The 12551-nt window shown below is 37.3% G+C and overlaps 2 protein-coding genes across 2 annotated transcripts in view; one reads left to right on the top strand and one right to left on the bottom strand.

Annotated features, from left to right (window-relative positions):
- The window catches only part of LOC110454823 (hyaluronan mediated motility receptor-like), a 29068-nt gene extending 28746 nt beyond the window's left edge, over positions 1-322 (bottom strand). Inside the window, exon 1 of the mRNA XM_021504544.1 lies at positions 193-322. Within this exon, the coding sequence (XP_021360219.1) occupies positions 193-232 (40 nt within the window). The 5' untranslated portion in view covers positions 233-322. The remainder of the gene's footprint in view (positions 1-192) is intronic.
- A 3605-nt stretch (positions 323-3927) lies between these two features.
- The window catches only part of LOC110454845 (kelch-like protein 25), a 12931-nt gene continuing 4307 nt past the window's right edge, over positions 3928-12551 (top strand). Inside the window, exons 1-5 of the mRNA XM_021504587.1 lie at positions 3928-3967; positions 5453-5785; positions 7972-8406; positions 8778-9000; positions 11955-12191. Of these exons, the coding sequence (XP_021360262.1) occupies positions 5474-5785; positions 7972-8406; positions 8778-9000; positions 11955-12191 (1207 nt within the window). The 5' untranslated portion in view covers positions 3928-3967; positions 5453-5473. The remainder of the gene's footprint in view (positions 3968-5452; positions 5786-7971; positions 8407-8777; positions 9001-11954; positions 12192-12551) is intronic.

The following is a 12551-nucleotide window of genomic DNA, read 5'->3' on the forward strand; positions in this document are numbered from 1 at the left end:
AAGACGGTTAGGCTGTACATCATCAAACAGGTGTGAAACCCGGTAGTTTGCAAAGTAACAAATATACACGAGGGCTCCAAGCATCTGATGATGTCGTTTGTCAGTTTGTGAGACAGCAAAATAAATAATGATTTCAGTTGCATGAGCCCTTCACGCAGTAAGCTTTATAGGATGTTGCAAACTGTTACAAACCTTTAACCTCGTTGAATCGTTTACCCTTCGCAAAAGACATTATGTACGATTTCACGGTACAATATACTTTGCAGAAGGGATGGACCACAGTGCTAAACTGAGCCGTGTACAAAACAACACCGCCAAGATTTTGAACAATGTTTGGTTTAAGAAAAATCAGCCAATCGGATTGACTTCCGGTATTCCTATTCTTTGAGGCCCGCTACGGGGTTAATGATAACGTTATGATATCAAATAGACAGAAAAAGGTGAATCACCTTACCAAAGTAAGGTCAAAATTATGTTTATTACAATTATAACTATAAGTTTAAAATATTGGTTAGAAGCTACTCGTATGGGTTTTTTCCGTTATTTTAGCATAACATAATTTAATATTAACCTAGAGCTAGGTTGATTTATACAAGTACTATCAATCTTAAAGTGTGCTGTGCTATAATAACAGATCTTAAAAGAAATTAAATTTAATTCAAAAAAAAAAAACATTAATTGGTCCCGAAACATGTTAACACAGTCAAAAATAGGCGCGGCTTTTTAAGGCAAAATATTTTACGGTTTTCGGTATATAGGGAACCCTAACCCGTGAACTTATTTTATTTTGTCTCTCACGGTGTGTGCGCTTTAAACTATTGAAGAGCATTTCTGTAACTGCTACCTCATAATGCCAGGCATAACCTAACATGATTTGGTAAAACCTTTTTTTAAATGATATTATTTACATTTTAAGCAAACCACGTACGGTACTAAACAAAATAAATGAGCATTTCGAGTTCAAATCATTTTATACTTTAATGCTCATTGGTTTGTTTGGATTTTTCTGTACAAAAATCAATCAACGTCTTTGAGTGACAATTTACTTTTTATTGACACACAATTCAAAAAAAATTATGCTATTATTGCAAAAGATAAAAAGAATAAATATATGGGTATACATATGTAAAATGTAGACAAAAGAATATTTGTTTTTAGTTCGAAGGACCCTTGTTCAAGCACCGTCAGCCCAAAGCCCATCTGAAAATCTCGGTATTCGTTGTGGTCAAGTGTTTTGACCTTTTCCTCACAGGGGCTTGGTTTCGAGATTTTGAGTAAGATATGACGTAAATTGAAATAATTTCGGTTAATAATACACGCATACACTTCAGTAAATAATAGCAACACTTTTTATCTGATATTTATACACATTCTAAAAGCTTATAAAAATGATACCTTGGTACCCTCAATATTTATAAGGTTTTAGAATGTATACAGAGAATAAAAAGTGTTGCTATCATTTACCGAAGTGTATACGTGTATTATTAACCGAAATTATTACAATTTACGTAATATATATTACTCAAAATCTCGAAACCAAGCCCCTGTGCTTTTCCTCTGGTCCTCAATATGGCTTTTTTTAGAGCTCTAAGACTTATCTTCCCCATATTTCCGAATGAACATCGGAATTTGTCTCCTATACAATGAACATGAATGGTTTACGGATCTTCTTAGTTTTTCGTACGACTGTCTCAAATTCCTTCGGTCAGAACATATGCAACTCGTTATTCTTGTTGACCCTTGTTGGGGCCAATATTAATATGTATACACGTGTACGTAATGCGTCTGATTAAGGGAGACCGGGGGAAGTTCGGCACATTTTTATTAAAGTCGTTCTGGAAAGTACGGCATTTGTTGGAAGAAGTGCAAAATAATAACAATTAAAAGCGCAAACACGTCCGTATTTGAAAGATTGGATCGCCGAACTAGCATAATGCATGATGACGTCAAAGCATGCAAAGTGTTGGATATGGGCCAAACCTGCCCGAAAAATTGATATTTCATTACTTTCGTATATTACAGCAAAGGTCAGTGCTTTGCGCTTATGTATGACGTCATATAAAGCATGACATAAAAAGTAGTGATTCGGTTTACAAAAAAATCGCAAATCTAAAAAGAAGTGAGGCCATGATTTTCTTTCTGTCACTTTGTGAAAACCCCCTTACATAAGTTGTCATCCAGGAAATCTCACAGCCGCTAGATACAAGGATCAGGCACGTTCGACGTTGTCGTGCTTTTCTAGCCCAATTCAAAGTCTAAGTACTTGATTAGCCACCAATTTGTCCAAAGTTGTCCTCCTTTGAACATCTGTGGGTAGAAGTGAACAGGTGCGTAGAAAAACATCGTCCAGGGTCTAATGGAATAACGTTCAAGTTCAAAGAATAAACATACTGATGAGTTCCATTGTGAGGAATAGAGGATATTCGAAATACAGACCTTTCTCCCCGACATCTGTATCATGTAAACTGATTGGACATATTATCTGCAGCCACTTTATGAAACACTTTAAGAAACACAATGCACTTACTAAACTAAACCAAGGTTTCAAATAAGGCTTTTCAACAGCAACTCAACTTTTAGTCACTTTTATCTCCTCAAATTCAACGACAGTAACACCCAAACTGACATCAGCGAGGCATTCGATACTGTCCCTCATGATAAACTACTACAAAATGGCTGCATACGGCATCGAAGGCAGTATTCATAACTGGCTGTCATCATTTCTAAGACGAAGACATATGAATGTCGTAGTTGATGGAGCACACTCCAAGAATCCGGTGTACGTAGAATCTGGAGTACCCCAGGAAACGGTACTATATAAGCCACTCATGTTCTTATGTCATACGACTTATCTGACAAAGTATCATCCCAAGTTCGGCTATTTGCCGACGACTGTCTTTTATATCGTCAAATAAAATCGCAAAGTGACCATTTACTACTACAATACGACCTCCTGGATTTGGAAAATTGGGTCACGCAATGGGGCATGAAGTTCAATGCAAAAAAGTATTACAAGAGTATACTAAGAATAGCCTTCATCTCCCTGGTCAGATCCACGCTAGAACACGCTTCAGTCGTATGGGATCCTTATTTACAAAAAGACATGCATTTATTGAAAAAAAGTCGAAAGCCTTGCGGCACGTTTTATAAAGAAGGACTATAGAAGCCAAACATAAGGGTGTGTTACCACCATGTTCCAAGAGTTGGGTCTACCAGCCTTGCAGCACAGATGCAAGCTAAACCGTCAAGTGATGCTATTCAAGCTAACCAGTAGTATATTACTGGCAATCACCTTGTCAGATTTCTTAATCCCGACTAAAGCAAAACGCCAAATTCGAGCCATTAAATACTCAGACTTTCAATATACTAACATTGTCGAAAAAAGTGTGACAAATAACTCTAAGTGCTTCATTAGTAAAACTAGTGATAAGTCAAACCAATTTCATTCTTTCTAGTAGCTCTTCAGAGCTAATGTTTCTGTTTCATATATACGTGTATCTTGAACTGTTCTTGATTGGAACCAGCTTGATGAGAATGTGATACGCGCAGAGACAGTTGAGGGTTTCAAAGAAGCACTCACACATTACTACAAGAGTAACCAGCCTCTCTCCCGAAGAATCACATACTAGAATTGATCCTTTCTTCGTAACACTACAGATGTTCTGGTTCTGGTCAGTAATCAGCAACGTCCTATTGGATATCACACTGATTGTTTCACTTTGTGTTACAATTTCATTTCGAATTAGCTGTTGAAAAACTTACTCTAATAAAACATCTTCAACCGCCTTTGCTTAATCTACCATATCATATGCATTACTTTATTCCTTCAATGAACATCCAGGATAAATTTAATTTTTGTTACGTCGGTGAAAATCCGGATTAATTTTCGCTGTTTCCGGCATTTAGTTCGGGTCAGAAATTGTTAACACTTCTGGTTTTCCGGTAGCCAGAGAGTCAAGTGAATGAGGTAAACACATACCATTATTGGCGATATTCACCTGTTTTACTTACTGCTTTAGTTGCTCATATTAGTGAAGCTATCAAAAAAGGAATGTTCTTTCTGCTCATTGTTACACAAGTGTTCAAAATCATCTTTGGCACAAGTTTCAACCTTTCTTTTGATAGCCGTGTGACCAGCGATCAGTTATCATCAATCATGATCATCCGAGCCGGTGTCAGGTCGTTTCGCCCTAAATCCCGTTCGCCCCGGGTCGTTTCGCACTAAGTTGTTTCGCCCTATATATATATATGAATATGAAAGCTTTATTTAAATTCGGTATAGTTACAAACGACAAAACATAAGCTCTAATTAGCTTTTAACCGAATACATGCAAGCATAATTATACAACAACATAAAAACAAAATCATGCAAGCAACTAAAAATAGAGAAAGCACACATAAAGTAAGCAAGCACTAAAAATGGAAACCTATATTTCGGACGAAAATTTTAGTCATGTTTAGTTGTGTATGGCTAATGCAGCCTTAATTATTTGAAGATTTCCAAAAAGTCCCTTAGTCTTTTTGTCTTTTGACTCTTAAGATTCGTACTAAGTCGACTAAGGTTAGATTTGCAATGTAGCATACACCAGCATGAAATGTAGCATACAGCCTTACACCAACATGAAATTCTCCCGACACCACAAATTAAAAAAATATTGAACCGTTTACCTAAAAATGTACTGTAGAAATCCGGACACATCGCCATTAGCAGTTTCTTGTTAAGTTTTATTTTGACCAATTTTGAGAATATCAGAAAAATGACACTACTCTTCATTTAGAATGGACCTAAGTTTGGTTCTAAATTGGTCATGAAAGAATTCCCTGTATATGGCTTCATCTGTAATTCCTTTCCATTGCACAGCAAAATGAGAAATCAGACATAAATAACAAGTAGATAAATGAGATGCCTAGCTATCCCCTTTCAGTGCCCAAACTCACCTTGGTGGAAGAAATCTTGACACTTCCCTGTGGAATTTTCACATTTCATCCTCTCCCACCTCTCCATCATATCTCCAATATTGTAATTAACTATCCTTGTCTTTCCTCACGATTTTTCAATGTTTCTTTTTCATTTTAGTTATTAATTGATTAATGTTTTCAGTCTGCCTTCTTTCTTAACAAATGACTTGCTGCATTAGTGCATTTCCAGCCATGCACCGTACTGAATTACAATTTCATTTTGACGGAACAAAACAAATAGTTAAAGTTTTCAACATTAAAACGCCTCTATGGAAACCTTATCGCGTGAATTTGTTTCATGTACCAGTAGTAAGTTAGCAACAGTTTTACTGATACATTTTTATTTGTTAAAGTCTTAACTGCAAGTGGTAGTGTAAATGGCAAAACTGTCAAATAATGGCTATTGACATTTGAGTATATATGGAAAACATTTTCAATTATGTTTCTGTGATGTACGTATACATATTATTGTTGTAAATTAATGATTTTGTAGACTTGTGGAGTTAACCTTCTAATGATGGAGGTCAATAATAATTCCCCAGCAGAAGATCTTGATGTGGAGGGGAATCGTCCAGACCGTACAAACCTCACGCTGATAGTTGGGGGAGAGAAAATGACCTGTAGTCGAGACAAGCTGTCTAGCACCAGCGATTACTTCAAAGCAATGTTTGAAAGCAACATGAGAGAGAGTACCTCGGACTGTATATCGTTGGAGCAGGTTGACCCAGAAGCCATGAGGATCATTTTGGACTTCCTGGTCACCGGAAGGCTGGATTTGACACAAGAAAATGTCCATATTGTCACAGAGGCAGCATGCATGTTTCAGGTATGTAATTTCAGCTCACATGACACAAAGCAAGTTAGCTTATGCTGCTGTGGTGTCATCGACATCTTTTGCCTGCAATCATCTATTATTAAATTTTTCATGTGAACACCCTAAGAACCAGAAACCTTGACACATTGATTCAAGGTATTGACTCATAGCTTTTTAGAGTAAAAGGGATGTCAAATTCTGAAAACTTCTGAGTGATATTTTGTAGGATTGTTCAAGTATGTTCACAACATTCCTTTTAAAATTGTGATGAGTCCCATTACTAAGAGAGAGTGCAGGTTCTCCAAATATGGACAAGTCTTGTAGCAAAAGTCTGGCACTCAAAACTCCTGCCTCACCAAAAGACCTGATATATTAAGAGATTTATTCAATAGATTACCTTTATCTACTGTCAAGTTCTCAGATAAAATATGTAAAATAAAAGCATCAAAAAGTTCTTCTGAAAAATCTTGTGCGTAAAGAGTCCTAATCAAGCTTCTGCTTGCTTGGATGATGCTTAGGGCTGTCCACTTTATAGTCCAGATGAATGATGTTGAGTCTCCTTCAGGTTTATGAGTCAAGTGCATTAAAAACTGCTCAATTTTGGCCATTGTGTTATGCATTTATGTTCATTACAAGTTGTTTGAATGATTATGAATGAACATGACCAATTTTCAAGTCAGCGGGTGAAAATTCAAATATGTTAAATTTCAAATAACTTCTTCTGCAGAACCACGAAGTCTAGGTTCTGACTGCTAGGCCAACAGCACAATGTTGTGGTCTATTGATTTTTTTGTCCAAATTTATGACCTTAACATTACCTACTTTCACGGTTGCAAGAATATAATATACAGCTTTAAAAAGCACTATACAAATGATGAGGTCTAGAATCTTTATTTGTCAAAAAAAATATGAATTACGGTAGACTGACCCACCTTGAACATATATAATAGGTTTATTATTTTATTTTAAAAGACATAAAACACTACATCAGTTCTTAGAGTCCCAATATATTGCCTGTGATGTATCCTGGATTAGCACCATCAAAGTTACTGTTTCCAAACATATTCTGTTTTTGCATATTGCAGAGTTATCTTCTCTTGTGAGCAGGTATTGTTTGTTACGTCACTTGTTTGTGAGAGTAACGTCATCAATTTTTGAGAAAACAAAGTTATTTTCTCACACAAACCAATGACGTAACAATCAATACCTGCTCACAAGAACGATAACTCTGCAATACGAAAAGACGGAATAAACGTAAATATAGCAAGATTCTGTGGAGAATTTTACAACAGCAATAATTGGTAATACAGCAACCTCAGCCATCTTTTAATTAAAATGACTAGATCCTTACAGAATACTCTCAAGTAACTTATTCAGGTCAGGCCCATCAAATTATAAATGGGACCATATATTATCCATAACGAAAATCAGATTATTTATAGCTATTAGCCTTTAATTTAAAATTACAAATAATGGACAGATTCCTTTGTATTATTGTTAAGCTTAAATAGCCTATTTACAAATTGTCATTGTCAATGATAATATTTCAAACCTGACCTTCATAATTAGTCATGGTTGTGCATTGTTCATGTATTCATATGAAACACAAATCAGAGAAATTAACAAAATGTGAGATATAAACACCCTTTCAATTTCGTAATATGTTGTGTATCTCCATCCGCAATACTCCAGGGGTTACACTCACTTTCGCTCTCTGCACCCCTGGCCTGTGTCATAGCAAAATAGAAGGCACATGGCTAGATATTTGATTGGTCTCCGGTAAAAAACCCACCAGTTGTTAGGCTGTTACGCGACTGCGAGAATCTTTTGATGTACATCAAGGATCAAACTAGTCTTCTTGTCTCATCCACAAGGTGACACCCACTGATCTATCAATTTGTCTACGACATATTCCAGGGGTGCAAAGAGCGGAAGTGAATATATATATATTGAGAATGGTGTATCTCCTGTCCTCAAAGAGGGGGTAGTGCCAACCTTTAAAGGTGCAATTTCTATATCTATTTAGAATAGTGCTATTTCCTTTTTTTCAATTAAGTTAAATCATGTCGTTACTTTTTGTCACCATCTCCAGATACAGATAATTTTCCTATGTATGCACTTGATTCAGTGCACATTTAGAAGAAAGAAACCGTTCAGATTGAACGATTATGTGTCACAGTTTTGTTTCTGTTTTTCAGATAAAGCTTGTGGTTGATGAGTGCTGTGACCTAATGTATGACTTGCTGAGTGACGACAACTGTCTGGCAATCATATCACTTACGCACACCTTTGCACTGGATGAACTTTTCAACAAAGCTAAACGCCACTGTCTGTGGTACTTTTCAGAGGTTGTAAAGACGTCAAATTTTGTAGACATAGATATACACCTCCTGTGTCAGATTCTGTCGGAGAGAAAATTAGTGGTCAAATCTGAAATGAAAGTTTTTGATGCCATAGAAAGATGGGTATCACATGACATCGCAGAAAGGAAGAAGCATCTGGAAGAGTTACTGCCCTTGATTCGAAAGGAAGCTCTCACAGAGGAGGAGATTTCCACATTAAAAGAAAAAACACTTGTGAAGGGCTATCAGCATATGTTTGAAAACTTTGATACATCAGCAGCAGCGATACAGGTATGGGAACAATTAGGGATTTAGATGACAATTTTAGTGCATGTATTTGGAGAGAAAATAAGCATGTACTTATGAAAATTTAGGAATGTTTTGCTACAGTGTAATTGTCTTCTTCAAGGTACTTTTTATGGTCACTTTAATACCTCAATACAAGATACCTGTGCTTTATGTGTACAACTTGCCTAGTAAGTATAGCACAGTGATCAAGGTATTAATCACTACTTGGGAATAATTCTCTCCAATTTTGAAAGGAAACAATAGCAAGATAGTGAGGTGATTTGAAAAATATAAAAAATATATGAAATGTAAGTGGATATACTTGCTTCATTTAAAGTTTTCTTCGATAACCTACGTAATATAAATAATTTCAGAAATATCGCCAAGTCCCGTACTGCCTTTGGAGTCTAGGAGGACAAGATGACCCTTATGATGATATCTACGCCTCTGATGATGAACCAGATGTCGAACCCCAGCCAAAAATCCTTAAACTCTGTGACATTGATACAACCTGTACCTTTGAGAGTATTGCAATGGACGAACAAGACCATCCATCCATTATACAGCAGGAGACGGGCTACAGTGTCTGTGTTCACGGTTAGTGTGTGATAGTCTAGTTATAACTGGGGTGGCAAAGGTACGCACATCTCACGATACGATAAGTATCGCCGTACGAGGCTTACGATATGATGCATATCAGGATACAAATATCTGCTTAAAATGTCAACTACATGATGATTGAGCGCATTTTATCAAGTTTTGTCTTAGACTTCAAAAGTAAATATTATCCAGATATATTTTGGTGACTGCACGGTGGACTCTCATCTTTACTGAAGGATTAAAAAAATATAAGTACACATTTTTAGAGTTTGATAATAGTCCATTGATAATTTAAGTACTGTAAATGTATCGCGATACAGGCAAACAAAACAATTTGATACGATACACAAGAAAGTGTTGCGATACGATATATTGTTGCTTTTCCGGCGACGACATCAGCATTAAGTTTTTAGGTCACCTGAGACAAAGTCTCAAGTGTCCTATTGCGATCGCCTTTTATCCGTCGTGCGTCCGTAAACAATTTACATTTTCGACTTCTTCTCCAAAACCCCTGAACCAATTTCAATGAAATTTTACAGGGACCTTCCATGGACAAAGGTCACCAAAAACAGTTGCCGGTTTAGTCCTACGCCCCCAGGGGCCTGAGGGGCGGGGCCAAAAAGGGTTGAATTGACTAAAATTTCAAAAATCTTCTTCTCCAAAACCCCGGAACCAATTGCAATGAAATTTTGCAGGGACCTTCCATGGACAAAGGTCACCAAAAACAGTTGCCGGTTTAGTCCTACGCCCCCAGGGGCCTCAGGGGCGGGGCCAAAAGGGGTCAAATTGACTAAAATTTCAAAAATCTTCTTCTCCAAAACCCCGGAACCAATTGCAATGAAATTTTGCAGGGACCTTCCATGGACAAAGGTCACCAAAAACAGTTGCCGGTTTAGTCCTACGCCCCCAGGGGCCTCAGGGGCGGGGCCAAAAGGGGTCAAATTGACTAAAATTTCAAAAATCTTCTTCTCAAGACCCAGATATGGTAGAATCAAATTCTCTTCCTAGATGGAAGGGTCTTAAGGTGTTTTACCGAAATTGTGAATTTCTTGACCCTGGGGTCTCACGTTTCCCCCTGGGGAGGGGGTAAACTTTACTATAGTTTATATAGGGAAATCACATTTTTGACCAGCATTTGTTTAATTTCCATTGGAAGTAATTCAATTTGGGTTAGAATTGTCAGTATTAGGTAGCAGTTTGATAGTATGCACCTATGAGCCCTGACTGACCCCCAGGGGCTGATGGGTGGGGCCAAAAAGGGTTGAATTGACTGAAATTTCAAAATCTTCTTCTCAAGACTGTGATATGGTAGAATCAAATTCTCTTCATAGATGGAAGGGTCTTAAGGTTTATGACCCTAGGGTCTCATGTTTACCCCCTGGGGAAGGAGTGGGGGGGGGGCAAAATTTATTATGGTTTATAATGGCAAATGATACTTCGAATATTACATGTTAATAACTTGATTGGAATTATAACCTTGAGTTGACAGTTTGATACTTTGAAAATTTTGAGCCAGCCCTACCCCCAAGGGCTGTAGGGTGGGGCTCAAGGGAGTCAGTGTGCTAAAATTTCTTCATTTTCCTTGTTTAGAATCAGAGGTGCTAGTTTCAAATCCTTTTTAGTCTGAAATCTGTATGCTTGATATTGAATAAGGTGGTTTTATTGTTTTTTGTCACTTTGAATAATATTTCTGTTCATGTTAAAAACGAAATCAACTCTCTGTATAAATATATCAGATGACCGTTAAGGCCCATGGGCCTCTTGGTTGTGTTTAAGTTAGTTTCTCTGAAAGTATAAGGGCTACAGGTCAACCAAACTTGGACCATAGAAGTATTAGGTAGCAGTTTGATAGTATTCACCTATGAGCCCTGACTGACCCCCAGGGGCTGATGGGTGGGGCCGAAAAGGGTTGAATTGACTGAAATTTCAAAAATCTTCTTCTCAAGACCGTGATATGGTAGAATCAAATTCTCTTCCTAGATGGAAGGGTCTTAAGGTGTTTTACCGAAATTGTGAATTTCTTGACCCTGGGGTCTCACGTTTCCCCCTGAGGAGGGGGTAAACTTTACTATAGTTTATATAGGGAAATCACATTTTGGACCAACATTTGTTTAATTTCCATTGGAAATAATTCAATTTGGGTTAGCATTATCAGTATTAGGTAGCAGTTTGATAGTATGCACCTATGAGCCCTGACTGACCCCCAGGGGCTGATGGGTGGGGCCAAAAAGGGACGAATTTACTGAAATTTTAAAAAAAAATTATTATGGTTTATAATGGCAAATGATACTTCGAATATTACATGTTAATAACTTGATTGGAATTATAACCTTGAGTTGACAGTTTGATACTTTGAAAATTTTGAGCCAGCCCTACCCCCAAGGGCTGTAGGGTGGGGCTCAAGGGAGTCAGTGTGCTAAAATTTCTTCATTTTCCTTGTTTAGAATCAGAGGTGCTAGTTTCAAATCCTTTTTAGTCTGAAATCTGTATGCTTGATATTGAATAAGGTGGTTTTATTGTTTTTTGTCACTTTGAATAATATTTCTGTTCATGTTAAAAACGAAATCAACTCTCTGTATAAATATATCAGGTGACCGTTAAGGCCCATGGGCCTCTTGTTTGTGTTTAAGTTAGTTTCTCTGAAAGTATAAGGGCTACAGGTCAACCAAACTTGGACCATAGATGCATCTAAGGTAGTACATTTTAACCCATGCATCAAATGCTGGATGCGGCCTACGTTTCATGGTCCATTGACTTTGTCAGCATCTCCATTAACATTAAGTTTTTGCCTTTAAGTTAGTTTCTCTGATATGTGCATTGATGGGGGAAAAAAGGGGCACAGGCAATTCAAGCATGCCAAAATATTGGATATTTATGAATAACAAGCTTTTATCGCTGTGATTGCTGTAAATTACCAGTTCTCATTGTATAATACTGTCTTATCTGCTCAGGTAAGGACATATATGTGAGTGGAGGTCTGACATCTCTGGGCCCTGGCAGAAACAGATGGCTGCTGGACGTTTGGAAACTTGACACGTTTACTTGTGTGTGGGAGAGTGTGACCCAGCTCCAGTCACCACGCCGACACCACACCATGATCTGTGTCGGCGATTCCCTCATACTGTTAGGAGGATTTGGAAAGTTTCGTATGAAATTGAAAACTTGTGAGGAGTTTAATATCAAAACAGGTACAAGTTCTTTTTAAATTTTCTACCTCTAAAGAACTGTATAATTTGATTCTGATGTGAAGATATATATATATGCAAGAAATTTTAATGCATTCAGTTTAATTTATATACATGTGTACAGTAAAACCCTATTTTCTTGATCTCACATTACTCATTATACCCCCTGTTCTTCGAATAGTTTGATTGATCACAACCATGTTTTTAGGTCACCTGAGCTTTAGCTCAAGTGACCTATTGCTATCCGTTTTCGTCCGTCGTCGTCCGTCGTCCGTCGTCCGTCGTCCGTCGTCCGTCGTCCGTTAACATTTTACATTTCAAACTTAAAGTCAAGTTCTGCTGGGCCGATTGAACTGAAAGTTG

This window comes from Mizuhopecten yessoensis, unplaced genomic scaffold (assembly GCF_002113885.1).
Source record: "Mizuhopecten yessoensis strain PY_sf001 unplaced genomic scaffold, ASM211388v2 scaffold8071, whole genome shotgun sequence".
Taxonomy (NCBI): domain Eukaryota; kingdom Metazoa; phylum Mollusca; class Bivalvia; order Pectinida; family Pectinidae; genus Mizuhopecten; species Mizuhopecten yessoensis.